At 34.3% G+C, this 15,102-nt stretch overlaps 1 protein-coding gene across 1 annotated transcript; it reads right to left on the bottom strand.

Annotated features, from left to right (window-relative positions):
• Window positions 1–3,729: 3,729 nt before the first annotated feature.
• Window positions 3,730–4,239, bottom strand: LOC108866549 (probable DNA-directed RNA polymerase subunit delta). Its single transcript, XM_018645358.2, has one exon. The coding sequence runs from the start codon at window positions 4,237–4,239 to the stop codon at window positions 3,730–3,732; it is 510 nt and encodes a 169-aa protein (XP_018500874.2).
• Between the last annotated feature and the right edge of the window lie 10,863 nt (window positions 4,240–15,102).

Raw genomic sequence — 15,102 nt, forward strand, 5'->3', positions numbered from 1 at the left:
CGTATGGTGCTGGAGGTGAACATCACGTGAAGGATTGTGCCTAACTCTGAGCAGGAGCACTAACACCGGGGTTCAAGTTTATGAGCTCTCAACATGTCTCACATAATCATGAATTCTGATAAACAATCTATAACTCACTTGGTGCTTACTTGAGCATCCACTGCGTCAAATTACAATATGCACATATCATACAAATTCATAGTCTAAGCATAAACCAATATGCATGGCATTTATAAACACAATTTCATTTAATCGATTTTCTGGGAAAAATCTCAAGTATATAGGTATATACGAAAAACCAAAAGCCCACTCACTGATATGTGGAAGGGTCGTAACCCCCAAGCCTCGATTGACTGCGCTCGTCTTCAGGATAGGTCTCACCTATATACAAAACAACTATATAAACGTTAATTTATTAAGGCACATAAATGAAACTAGCTAATAACTTCTCATACATTACTTAAATGGGGTGTTTGAATATACCAACGTGATCTACTCAACACCACGAACATCCCCATATTTTTAGAAAAATTTTCCAACTACCCACGCGCAGGCACGTGCGTGCCACACATACAGAAACCCTAACGGCATTAGGGAATATTCCGTCCAAAAATAGAATATACCGTTAAATATACCTGATGCCGTTAGTATATTCCGTCAAAGTTGACGGAATATTCTTCGTCTTCTCCAGTGATCCTTGCTGGAGCCGTTGCCTCCCGCCGTTTGCGTCGCCAGAAACTGGAAAAACTTATAATCGTCATAACTTCTTCACTTCTTAACCAAAATCCATGAAATTTGTACCAAAATGAAGCTTACAACGAGTAAAACAAAATCTTATCACTTTTAGGACTTAAATCCAACTGGATCTCGTCGGAAACCCACGATAATCCGGCCACCACTGCAACTCTCCAAAACTAAGCTTCCCGACGTCCAAAACACTTCAAAATTACTCCCCGAGCTTCGTGAAGGCGTCCTAAAACTCCCTAGAACCTTAAAACTCGGAGAAAAGTCCACAATCACAACTGCATGAACAATAACCCAAATCGGGAATTCTGGTTTCAAAGGTTTCCGAGGTTTTCACGTCCAGCCACCACCATCATTTGACTCCTAAGCTTACAAGGAGTCCAAAAACACCATTCACGACCTTGATTCGTGATGTTTGAAAGGGTTTTGAGGGTTGTCTGTGCAGGTTGTAAGAAAATGAAAAGAAAATTCGAGAGGGAGTAGAGAGATAGAGTCAACGGGATTGGATGTGTGTGTGTGATCCAGATGGCAGCCAACCAAAGAAAAAGAAATTAAAATAAAACCTAAGTTCTAATTGGTTCCAAAAAATAAGGAAAACATGAATTGGACCACCACCAAAATGTGTGACATCCCACATCGCCCAGGGGAGTGATCCTTAAATGTATATTCTCATCTCTACCTAGCACGATGCCTTTTGGGAGCTCACTGGCTTCGGGTTCCGTATGAACTCCGAAGTTAAGCGAGAAGGGGGCTAGAGCAATCCCATGATGGGTGACCCACTGGGAAGTTGCTCGTGAGTTCCCAAAAACAAAACCGTGAGGGAATGGTAAGCCCAAAGCGGACAATATCGTGCTACGGTGGTGGAGTGGGCCCGGGAAGTGGTCCGCCCCGGGTCGGGATGTGACAATTTGGTATCAGAGCCTATCCCTGATCACATGTGTGCCGACGAGGACGTCGGGCCCCTAAGGGGGGTGGATTGTGACATCCCACATCGCCTAGGGGAATGATCCTTAAATGTATATTCTCATCTCTACCTAGCACGAGGCCTTTTGGGAGCTCACTGGCTTCGGGTTCCGTAGGAACTCCAAAGTTAAGCGAGAAGGGGGCAGCAATCCCATGATGGGTGACCCATTGGGAAGTTGCTCGTGAGTTCCCAAAAACAAAACCGTGAGGGAATGGTAAGCCCAAAGCGGACAATATCGTGCTACGGTGGTGGAGTGGGCCCGGGAAGTGGTTCGCCCCGGGTCGGGATGTGACAAAATGCATGTCACACAACACCACACAACGTTTAAGGGCAAAATCATCATTCCATTACTCTCGAGGATAAAATAATATACCTATTCGGGACAGGCTGTCACATTGGATGCGGTTCCTAACTATGAATATTATCTGACTGAAACCTTGTTGGTTTTCAATTTTTGATCCAAGTCCCTGAATTTAATATGATAATTTATTTCTATATACGTTACTATATATTTTAAATTAAAAATTGAAATTTATAGTTGTTTATATTAATGAGATTTTAAATAAAAAACCATAATTTGTGGGATTAAAAATATTAAAATATAAATATACTATTTTGTGTGTGTGTATAAACATGGGTACATTCATAAAAAATAACCAAAAAATTATTGTATCAAAACATGAGTACATTCTTCAAAATCACAAAAAAAAAAAGAAAAAAAAAAGAAAAAAAAAAGAAGAAGATATTTGGCTAAATAAATTTAGTAAATTTCTTCGATTAAACTTAACATGGATACATTCTCAAATCAAAGAAAAAAGAATGTACCCACATAAGTTTAAAAATGGATTAGAAAAAAAAAATTGAATAGATTTTAAATAAAACAAAATGGTACATTTTACATATAACAAATTGGTATATTTAAGAATGAGTACATTTGAAGATTAAAAATTTGAAAAAAATTACATGAATGGTACATATAATTAGCATGGTTACATTTAGCAAAATTAAAAACGGGTACAAATACAAATAAAACTTTATAAAATATGGGTGCAAAAAGAAATTAATATATGGGTACAAATTAAAAAAGGGTTGCAAATTAAAAATGAGTTGCAAATAAAAAATGAAAATATATGTAAAAAAATTTAGCTATAAATATAAAGATACTAATTGTAACATTTTTAACAGTAAATGAATATATTTAGAAATAAAAATATTTTATTATTGACATAATTAATAATGTTATTAATACCAGGAACTTGATCAGAAATTGAAAAAGAATAGAATTTTAATCAATGAAGTAGTAAAATAAAGGATGCGAACCTAAATTCTCCTTAAACAAATATAAGGAATTAGCCTTTTCGTTTTAACATGTAATTTGTTGAACAATTGCTGTATCTACCACTAGACCTCAAAATATATATTTTACTTTGAAGAAAGTGGAAAGCAATCTCATCAGAAAACCACTGCTTTTTGAGCTCCAAATAGTTCGCATTTTCAACAGTATGTCAACTTCTTTTTTTTTTTTTTTTTTTTTTTTTTTTGCAAACATAAACTTCATTGGTAGAAGAAAATGTTACAAGAAATAAACATAAAGATAAACTGCAATTAGGCTAAATAAACAAAAAAGTCAAAGCGAAACACATGATGATCCAATCAAGACTCAGTCCGTTGACACAATTCATCACGGCCACAGCCACCACGCACCTCGTAATTTCATCATTGGAGTAAGTGGATTCACCGTGAGCACCCACAAAAACCAAACGTACAAATCTAATGCCAATCTGATAGAAATGGAGAGAGAGATGATGAGAACAATTATGTCTTCATATATCTGAATCTGTTATGTACAATTGCAATATCATTTAAAATACAGGAATTATTTTTTTAAACACAAATCCTCCCGTAATTTGCCAAACCTGCTTTTTATAACCAAGCTTAATTTTCCCCTTCCACTCCACTTTTTGAAGAAAAAAGAGAAAACAAAATTGAAAAAATTGATCACTCAGAAATTAAGCAAAGTCTCATGAGGCCAAGCAAGTTTCCCAAAATAGCCTGCTCTTCTCCACCTCATTCAACAACTCAAACTCTTTGGTTGAATCAACGGACACAGTTGATTTCAGCTGGTGTCCCCCCATCAATGGCATCCCAACATTTTCCCCACTCCTCCATCTTTGATGATGATCATAAATTGATGAACATTCTTCTTCTTCTTCTTCGTCCTCCTCCTCATCGTTGCCACGATCATCGTCATCGTGACCATGATCATTAAGATCATTGAGCACATCATCAGCACTAGGGTTCTGATCAAACGAATCGTAACTGCACGATTGAGCATCATCCTCATCAGCCATAGACAACATGGGATGATCATCATCTGATGATACTGCATCAGCCTCAGAATCACCAGTTGCTTCAAACAACATGAAAGAAGACACATCCATAACGTTCTTCTTCTTCTTCTGCATCCTCGTCGCGTCGAAAATGTCGTCCTTCACGTGCGCCTCCACATGAAACCATGAATTATGGATCATATTCGAAACATGAAGAGTAAGTCTACTCCCTTTAAGGCTGTGCAAAAGTAGGGGTATAGGCCTATATATATTACAGAGAAACGTGGGCTGTCTTGTTTTGACACTCAAAAGTCCTGGGGTCCTATCTTCCCAGGTCGATCTAATTTTAATCAAAATCATGGAAAAATTATAATAAAAAATAAATGGAAAAGAGAGTATTTTTTGAAAAAGACCTGCATAAATACTAGAATATAAACCATGTGAGTTGGCTGGCTGACTTCTAGAAGAAAACGATATACAACTAAGCTTTTGTCTGCTAAAAATGGCCAACAGAATTTACCTAATCTTCCAGAAGGAGGGAACAGTTTAACCCTAGTTGGCTTCTACGTGTCTGAAACGTGGGCCGCCTAATTTCATCAACTTGATTTACTGTGCTCATGCATGGTTCTGAAATGTTCTAGTATGTTTTAGAGCACTAAATATAAACGTTGTTTCTCTTGCATTTGCTTTTACTGGTAGTGCGGGAGAGATTTTTTACTATACCAGAAACACGATTTGGTACACCAAGTCTCGTACGTGTTTTCAGAAATTTTTTTCCGGGTTATTAGTGAAGTTTTCTTTTAGGTTTTACTATAGTAATTTCTTACTATTGTTAGTTGACACAATCCCTAAAAACTATTAAGGAAATTGTTGGTCAAGACTCAAGTTTCCTTCTATGACGTGTTAGTGCTGGACCTTCTAGCTAACAGTTTTAATTTAGTTGACAAACCTAAGGAAGACTTTATCAATTATTCAAGCTTAAATAAACAATTTTTGCATTTGTTTGTTTACGACTCAGACATGTCAAGTTTGAATTGAAGAAGAAAAAACGAAAGGAAACAGAAATGACTCGTTTGCGTCAGGTTGATTATTTCAAATCTATTTACAATTTGCGTAACATGTAGTTATATGAAATACATTTAGTTCGACGTTAATTTCTAGTTTTTATGGAAAAAAATTAGCCTTGTTAATTAAAAAAAGAAAAAAAAAACAATACCAACAAAAATCGAACCTTATATCACTAAGTATGATTAAGTGTATGAATCCTAAAACGTCATTACACTCATTTTTACGCCAAATCTTCTGTTAGCCTTGTTTATCAAATCTGAATTTTTTCTATCAAATTTCTTTCACCTTCTAATCATGAGTAATTTGGTAACTTTAACTTTAACACACGTAATTCCGTAGAATAATCACCAAAGATGAGTCAAAACCTACATATTTCGGTGGCCACGTTTGGATGTTTCAAATATATGTATGGATAGATGATGAACCTTCCTACTTAATTAAGAAAACGTGTCCGGCCGGGAAAATAAAATAGCACTACATGGATTTTTCTGCATAAATTTCAAAGAAAGTCGACCAAGAAAAGTCTGTAGCCTGATAATTATGAGTGATGGCTAACACTTCCAACATCTCTGTCCAATTAAAACATGCGTATATATGTGTGGAGTTCTTCTGCACTTAAATTTTTTTGCGTCATATCTGTGCCTTGTATATTTGGGTTACACGTATTTTATTGACTTTATTTATTTTTAGTTTTTAAACTTTTTATATGTTGAAGAGTTAACATCGTTAAGTGCGCTTTAAATGTATGGACAAGCATTAACAAATAAGATAAGGACAGAGAGGCCACAAAGAGTTTTGGGTGTTTCATATTCCATAAATTAAGGCCACAAAGAGTTTTGGGTGTTTCATATTCCATAAATTAAGTGTCAATTATAAGACAGGAGGTCCTTTTGGACTTATCTAATTAATTCACTTGGTTAATTTTGATGTTACTTGTAATTATATATTAATTTAGTGAAATTCTTGGACAAAAATGAGGTTGGTGATTGTTGAAACTGAGCTATACCAAGTCCAAGTTTTAAAATATATTAATAAAAATAATTTTACGTGTTATAGTTTTGAGAAAAATAACGAAATTTCGCGTGTTATATATTAATTTTGATGTTATAATTTGATCATTGTCAAATTAACTTTCTTCAAGAGATAAATACGTATATACCAAAACCCTTACTTCCATTTCCTGCAAGATTTGTCAAATTGATTTGTTGGGAAAGGAACACAGCAGAACAACACCCATGATCATCGGTCACCCCTTCAAGTCAGTTGGCGCATTGATGTTCACAAAACCTACCATTCATCAATATTTCCAAATTTGATGACTGGGAGTTAAGTCATAATTTCAAATTCAAGCTTGTTAACATCTTTACACAATAGGAAATTTGGCATACAAGCTACTGACACAATTTTACTTCCCTGAAAAATTGTTGTAAAAGTTTTCTTTACAACTATGGATTAAACCCAATTAAACAACCCAACTCACAGCTTAAAACACGAAAGTCTCGTTTGGAAGTGTTTTTACAACTATGGGTTATTAGTGAAGTTTCCTTTTGTGTTTTTACTATAGATTCAGTTCTCAATATTGTTAGTTGACAGTACAATCCCAAAAAACTATTGAGGAAATTGTTGGTCAAAACTCAATTCTTTCTACGACGTGTTACTACTGGACCTTCTAGCTAACAATTTTAATGTAGTTAAAACCTAAGGATGACTTCATAAACAAGTCAAGAATATTGCATCACCTAATGGAAAATAAACCATTTTTGCATTTGTTTGTTTACGACTCAGAGAAGTCAAGCTTGAATTGAATGAAAAAACGAAAGAAAACAGATATGACTCGTTTGCTTAGAGTTGATTATTACAAATTCATTTACAAATTGCGTTACATCTAGTTATTTGAAATACGTGCAGTCTGAGATGTTAATTTTCTAATTTTTATAGCAATTATTTAGCCTTGTTTATCAAATCTAATTTTATTTTTTTATTTTTTAATTTCTTTCACTTTCTAATCACGAGTTTAAAAACTTAAACTTGAACGGATGTAATTCCGTCGAACAATCACCAAAGATAAGTCAAAGCCTACATATTTGGGGTATCCACGTTTGGATGTTTCAAATATATGTATGCATAAATGATGAACTTTCCTACTTATAATTAAGAAAACGCGTCCGGGAAAATAAAAAGCACTAGTAGATTTTGCTGCATAAATTTCAAAGAAATAAAGTCGACGAAGAAAAGTGTAGCCTACACTTCGAACATCTATATCCAATAATAGTAAAACATTCATGATATATCTGCGGAGTTCAAATCTTATGCACTCTGTGACATTTTTGTGCTCTGTCTACTTAAGTTACATGCGTATTGACTTAAAATATCTTTAGTTTTATTTTATTTTATTTTATTTTATAATATGAACAGTTAGTGTTATTAAGTAGGGTGTAAATGTATGGTCAGATGTCAACAAATAAGATAAGCACATATAGGTCACAAAGGATTTTGGCATAAAAGTTGAACTCTTATGTGTGTTCATATTCCATAAATTAAGTGTCAATTATAAGACAGGAAGTCTGATGTTAATTGTAATATATTTAGTCATATTCTTGGGCAAAAATGAGGTTGTTGAATGTTGAACTGAGCTATATACCAAGTCTAATTGACCAGATTTTACCTATTATAAGGAGGATAAACGGCATGATTAATTGATATCTCACTTTTAAAATATACTAATATAAATAAATTTACGTGTTATAATTTAAATAAAATAACACAGCTGAAAAACCAATGTAGATCATTTTCAAATTCACTTCTCCTAGAGATAAATATGTCTACCAAAACCCTTTCTTCCATTTCCCGCAAGATTTGTCAAACTGATGTTGGATTTTCATCCATGCATCTCGGAGTTTTGGATTTTTACCCATACATCTCAGGTTCGAAACTCTCTCATTCCTTAAATTATTGTATTAGTTTCGAATCATTTCCCCTCTCCTTAATAATAATAAAATTAAAAAAGAAAATGAAAAAGGAACATAGCAGAACAACACCCATGATCCTTCATGGCATTTGCCGCGTTGGTGTTCACAAAACCTACCATACATCAATATTATTATTCTTTCCACAATATTCCAAAATCCGTTCTATAAGCATCTTAAATATATATTTCATTTGATCCCAAACTTGCGAATTTGATGACTGGGAATTAAGGCATAATTTAATCAAATTCAAGCTTGTTAATGTCTTTATACAAAAGGGAATTTGACATACAAGCTACTCAAAAAAAAAAAAAAAAAAAAAAAAAAATTCCCTAACAAATTGTAGTAAACTGTTCTTTACAACAAAGGATAAAACCCAACAAAACAACCCAACTCACAGCTTAAAACACGAAGCCTTTTCATATTTTTTTTGGGTAACAGAAAGTTTAGAGGGAGGGAAGGCTACCCTGTTCCAGGATTATGACATACATACCACAAGTCTCTTACTTGAACCTAATGCTCAGTCTAACAAAGAGAATGATTCTTATCAACTCAACCAAACCACATTGGTACCTTAATTATATATTTATTTTCAATATAAACTCTGCCCTTAATTAGTTGTTAGAGAAAAATATTAAGAGTTTCTAAGCAACTTAATAATACTTCAAGTCCCTACTAGTACTATTCTATAACAAGGAAAAACTGCTCAAATAGGTCATGAGTTAATTAACTAAATATAATGGTTGGCCTCCACACTCCACAGGACCAGACAGCAACTAGTTGCATGTTAATTAGATTAAAATTAAGGTTAGTATATACTTAATCACTATTTTTCCCTTATTTTTTCAAGTCGTTGTACTTAGTCTTCTCTGCTCAGCTGTGCTAGTTTATTTTTTAGAAATCTGCTTTGTTTGTTAGTGTTGACATCAACGTCTTACATTCCCTTGAACAATAGGCAGTGGGAATTAGGGTTTTGAATAGGTCCAACTTGATAGCTCGGTCATGATGATCTTGCATTACATATTTCAAACGTGAATTTTACGCCGTAGCCTTCACAAGTTTCGAAGATGTATATAGAGATCGAGACAGTGATTCCTTAAATAATTATATGTGAGTCACCTCGTGACACTCATTTAGTAATTTTTCTCTACGATTCAAATTATTTATATTTAAATACATCATTCATAGATTATCGTTGCAAAAAATAAATAAATTTAAAACCATTTAAACATCCAATTATAGTGAAGAAAATAGACGAATACGGTTTTTAAAAGAAACACTATTATGACTACTATTTAATCCAAGGGTCAAACGGTTTCGGATTTGTGTGATTTGTTTTGTAGAGATGATCTTTGAATGAAAACTTAAAAGCTGAATGGTTGGGTCGTTGAAATACCCCCTATAAATAATCCTTCAAGTATATGGCTTACGATCGGGGACATCTTTTTTTGATACACTTTGTAGGGAAACTTTGTAAATTTTTTTCACGGATCTAAACTGCCTATCTTTTAGGTATTTCTTTAAAGATCATGTTTACTAAAAATCACCTAAATCTGAAATTATATGACCGTCTGATTAAATGATAATATTTTAAATGTTTCTTTGCAAAACCGTATCGTCCATCTTTACTACAAATGAATGTCATAATGATTTTGAATTTGTCTAATTTTTTGTAAAAATGATCTATGAATAGTGAATTGAAATATAAACAGTTTGAATCCTTAATAAAATTACAAAATCAACCCTACAAAATATGTGTTAAAAATGAGTGTCCTCCAATTTTAACCCGTATATAAATGCAATATTGGGGGCGCCCGCGGGGTGGGTGGGGGAAGAGAGAAACTCAATCAAGGTACGAGATTTGAATGCCTTTTGTCAGTAGGTGAATGTGTCGTGTGGGTGTGGGAACGTACATAGAGCTTATTTGTCATTTGGTCCAAAACTTGCTGCAAATACGAAGCTCTTGACTTTTGTGGCAGCTCGCTGGCGGGCTGGCGGGCTGCCGGCAAAAACCCTAATCATCGAGTCGCAAATTTGCAATCACAAAAAGCCAACTGTATCTTTACGATGTAGATATATGCACAACTTTCAACTTTTTTTTAGCATTTGGAGCTGTTTCATTGGTTTAAATGGAAGTGGCTTGACCTCCCCAACTTGGATAAGTCATCTATTTCTCACTCGTTCTTCGTTTTGAGACAACTATTTTTGAGCTAATTAAGTACGTACTGTTTAGTTATATAATCCACGTTTTATTCCTAAGTTAAGCTTGAACAAGTTCGAATTTCTTTGTTCGTAATTTAAATTAAATTAGAGTATCGTTTAATTATATATATTATGTACTATGATCAACCCTATCTCGTATACGAAGGGATTAAAGTCAACAGAAAACAAAAAACAAGGGGTGCATTTGTAAAAAATCGAATAGAATATGGTAATCCGTGGGGCGATTTGCTTCCATGCATAATGGATGGACTGATATTGTCGGCCAAAGTTGGAGAATTCCTCTGAAAGAATAAGATATTTCTTCTTATTTATTTTTATAGAAAACTTCATTTTAATCATTGACAAAGATAACTTTTAGATTAAAATCATGAGTAAGATCAAAATCTAATTTTAGTCCATTGATACATTAATAACCTCATTTATTAATTATATTTTTATTTTTTATTTATTTCTCTTTTTCTTCCTAATTTTTAATGTATTAATTTTATTTCATTTTCATTTCATTTATTGTAAACATTTAGATAAACTAATTTTTGTCATACAATATATTTCGATGTACTTTGTCTTCTTCATTTAGGTACATTAAATTTATTATAATACATTATGATGCATAGATTTAGGTACACACATTTCGGTACATATATTTATATACAAACATTTAGGTACATTAATTCAATATAATACATTTTGGTATACACTTTTAGGTACATTAATTTAATATAATACATTTATGTGCATATATTTCGGTACTAACATTTAAATACATTAGTTCTGTCACATCCCAGCCCAGCTCAACTTCACCGTAGCAGGATATTGTCCGCTTTGGGCCCCGACCACGCCCTCACGGTTTTGTTTCTGAGAATTCACACGAGAACTTCCCAGGGGAACATCCATCCTAGGATTGCTCTTGCTCGAATTCACTTAACTTCGGAGTTCCGATGGAATCCGAAGCCAGTGAGTTCCCAAAATGCCTCGTGCTATATGGAGGTGGACATGTACATATAAGGCACATCACCCCCTCTCCGATGGTCAATGTGGGATGTTACAATTTCAATATAATACATTTCGGTACACACATTTCAGTACTAATATTTAGGTACATTAATTGAGTCTTTCAAGTTTAAATAATGTTAAATAAAATTAATAAATAAAAAAACTCTTTTTTGGACTCTAACATGGTTTCACCCAAGGTGGACGGATGATGTGAAAGAGCAGAGGTGAGGTGGACGGTTTGATGGTTTTAGTAATGAAAACCACCCACTATGTGGGCTTTTTATATTTTTAAAAGTTTGGTGTGTGTGTGTGTCACACATATATAAATCTTAAATAAATTATAAATTATTTAGATAATATTTTATTTTTTTCCTAGGCAAGTATATCATATATGTACAAAAAAACATTCACATATGTATGGTTTTCTATAAGAAATAGGGAATTGTTATTAGCACTTCAAGAATCTCATTCTACACTCCAATCTTTCTATATTTGGAAAGAAAAATACACTTGTGAGAAGTGTAGAATGAGATTTTTGAAGTGCCAATAACACTTCCCAAGAAATAACATATTAGTCAATAATTATGATATAATAAACTTAATTAATTCATAAAATATATAAGAAATTTATCTAAATCCGTCTAGACGCCCGCCTAGCCGTCTAGACGCCCGCCTAGCCGTCTAAACGCTAGGCGCTAGTTCGCCACCCGACTAACGCCTAACATTTTTTAGAACCTTGCTAAAAACATTTTCATCAAAAGTGTTTTCGATTATTTTAAAAGCAATTTCAAACAAACCCTAAATTTAAATACACACATACGTATGTCCTTCTCGTTGTAATTCTCCGCTCTATATATCTACTACTCGATTTTCAGAAAGGTAAAGTAATATTGTGATCCATTTTTGGTAAATCTACCACCAGAATTCTCGGCGTAGGAAGTCGTCCATATATTATTTCATTTAATAAGTCAATAAGTTCATGCTCTCATCAAAAGCTTTTTCCTGAAAGTTGCTTCTCATCAAAAGTCAAATGTTGTTAAGAACATAAGTTCATATAAATACAGTACACCATGTGCAACACCATATGAACACAAATATTAAAGGTATATTTATCGATTTGTCTCCTGAATTTGTATAGAGATGCCAATCGACAAATACCTCAGTATTAAAAGGCCATCCACAACTCAAAGTATACTCGGTTCTAGAAAAATAGAAAAAAGTGTCTTTGTATTATTCTTCTCTTAAGTGTCTTTGTATTATTAAGAACTTATTAATAAGTATAATATTTGGGACAGAAATCCATTCCGTATCTCACAGTTCTGAGTCCAAGGACCAAGCAATCCAGACCACTGAAATTGAATTAACTCATTTCGTTAGCCTACCTAACACAAATCAAGGGCTCGGATTTCCTAATCTTAGACTTCGGATGCTAAAGTCTGGAGAGGATCCAAATTCCATTTGTTGTCTATAAGAAAAAAAAAACTTTTGTTTGTTTCTCTCCTTGTGTTAGAGAAACAGAAGAAAAAAAAATGGTATCTAAGATGGTGCAAGTAAAGTTGTAATGACTTGACAAAGGATCAGAAAAAGGAGAGAATATTGCCCAGAATTCGACATCAAGCTTTTGAGTTTGAGAATTGTACTGATGTGGGGAAATCATGAGCAAGGAGATTGAGACAATGAGAGAGAATGGGGACGGGGCACGAAGAGAGTGATCGAGAGAGCTTGGAATTTGATACGAAAAATAGAAAGAAACAACTTGCCAAGATGTTCGTTGATATGTAATCAATATTTGGTGGATATAATCTTAGTATTTGGTATCAATACGTCAATATAACGTTGTGTATATAAGGCTAGTATTCGATTGCAAGATTGTCGTTTGAGTCCCTCCGTGTATCACATCGAGTCACTTTTGAATCGCTCATATTGTATATTTACTTAAATGTTTCAAAGCCGTAAAATACACAACACATTTTTTTTTTTTTAAATTTATTATTAAGGGAGGGAAACTGTTTTATTATTTGAGAGAGAAAGAGTTTTAAACCCGAACGCATAGGTGGAAACCTAACTCCCTATCCACTCATGCAAATACAATATACATTTTGTTGGTGAAAGAAGATCAGTCGTCACGTAAAAATAAACATTATGAATTCCACCCGATGGCTGCTGATGGAAGATCAGTCGTCGCGTAGTGAGAGAGACATAAAAAAGAAGAGTATAAAATCCGTTACAATTACAACTTTTTCCCCACCACCAAAGTGGGCCTTGACAACAACTATAACGTACTCTTTCACAACAAATTATGAGATTTTTTTTAGTTAAATTGAGCATATATAATATAACCTTTACAACTCACAAGAACACTTTTTGCTATTACCATAAAATGTAGAGAGATACAATCTATCTACCATTTCTGTGCAGTGAAGCTTAGAGATGCAGAATTGGAGTTCCATATCGTAAAAAAACTGAAGTCGATTGCAACAAAACGAAACAAAAAGCCACTATTCTTTTACCTACGTAAATTGACTTGTGCTTACAGGAGGACTGGAAAGTAAAACGTTGGGACGAGACGACGGAAATATGAGAATTCATCGTTGGGCCTCAGAGATGCATCAATCAAAAAGCATAAAATGGTGGTGGGATGCGGCATCGAGCTGAAGCACCACGAAACTTTGCTAGCTGCAGATATCAAAGTACCGATAAAAGAACATTCAGAAATTGGTCCTACCGCAGTCTGGCCGACAACCAGAACTCCACGGTAAAACCATCTATTCACAATTCAATAGAACTCCATAAATGTCATTTCGAAATTTCAAAAGGAGATCCAACAGAAGGGGGCAGAAAGCTAGCTAGTGCAGCAGTAGAGATACAGTGGTCCACATCAATGTTATAATGATAGACAAACATATGCATTTTAACAACATCAACAAGATAGTTACATTCCCGACAAACAAATGATCTCAATCCAGCTTCCTTGACATGCACCTTCAACCTAGGCAACCTTTTCCACTTCGTTCATCCTGAACCCTACTCATTATTCAATCGAAGTGATCTAAGTTTCTGCGTTTCTTATTTTTCGTTCCAAGTTATTTTGACAAAGGTCAACCCACCGTATGCGACAAGTCAATCTTTGAATCTATATAAAAGCACCAAACTCCTAACAACGATGATCAAGGAACATATACATTCAGCAGACTCTGCACGAAAGGGTACAACAGGCGTAAACGAGAGAGAGGGAGAGAGAGAGAGAGAGATGATGTCCATAACACAAGTTAGAGAGTTCTGCTTAGAAACAATAATAATACTCAAGTCATTCAAAATTTCAAAAGGAATTATTGATGTGTCCAAGGTTATGGCATACCTTCATCAGCGACAATCTGGACTGGAATACGGGTGCTGTGAATTCTTTCATCTGCTACTGAAAACGCCTCAATCTCCTGGTAATTTGATAGTTAATAGCAAAGGAGAAAAAACTGAGACTACAGATGCAGTGTCTACATTTAGCCTACAACAACAGCAATATTTAGGCAGTTTAGTACTCGTGAATGTAGCTAAGAAGACATAAAACATGCTCAAACTTCAGTCCAACGTACATCTGCAAGAAAATGAGCCAGCCAAATCTCCAAAATTTCATAACATAGTGCCAGATACAACTTGGATAAGAACATCTTAAATCACAACCGTTGCAGCAGCAAAGTCCATGATATATGTAAAGCGCAACCGTTGCAGCAGTAAAGTCCATGAAATATATAACATATTGGAAGACAGGTATCTATTAATTGGTACGCTAAAAAAATCAATATTTAACTTCCAACCT

Source organism: the organism of the source record quoted next, unplaced genomic scaffold (assembly GCF_019419815.1).
Source record: "Pyrus x bretschneideri cultivar Hongxiangsu unplaced genomic scaffold, Pyrus_bretschneideri_v1 Contig25, whole genome shotgun sequence".
NCBI classification, from domain to species: Eukaryota; Viridiplantae; Streptophyta; class Magnoliopsida; order Rosales; family Rosaceae; genus Pyrus; species Pyrus x bretschneideri.

What these genes read in the sequence shown, in the direction of transcription:
- LOC108866549 (XM_018645358.2), bottom strand. Translation starts at nt 4,239, where the DNA reads ATGATCCATAATTCATGGTTTCATGTGGAGGCGCACGTGAAGGACGAC.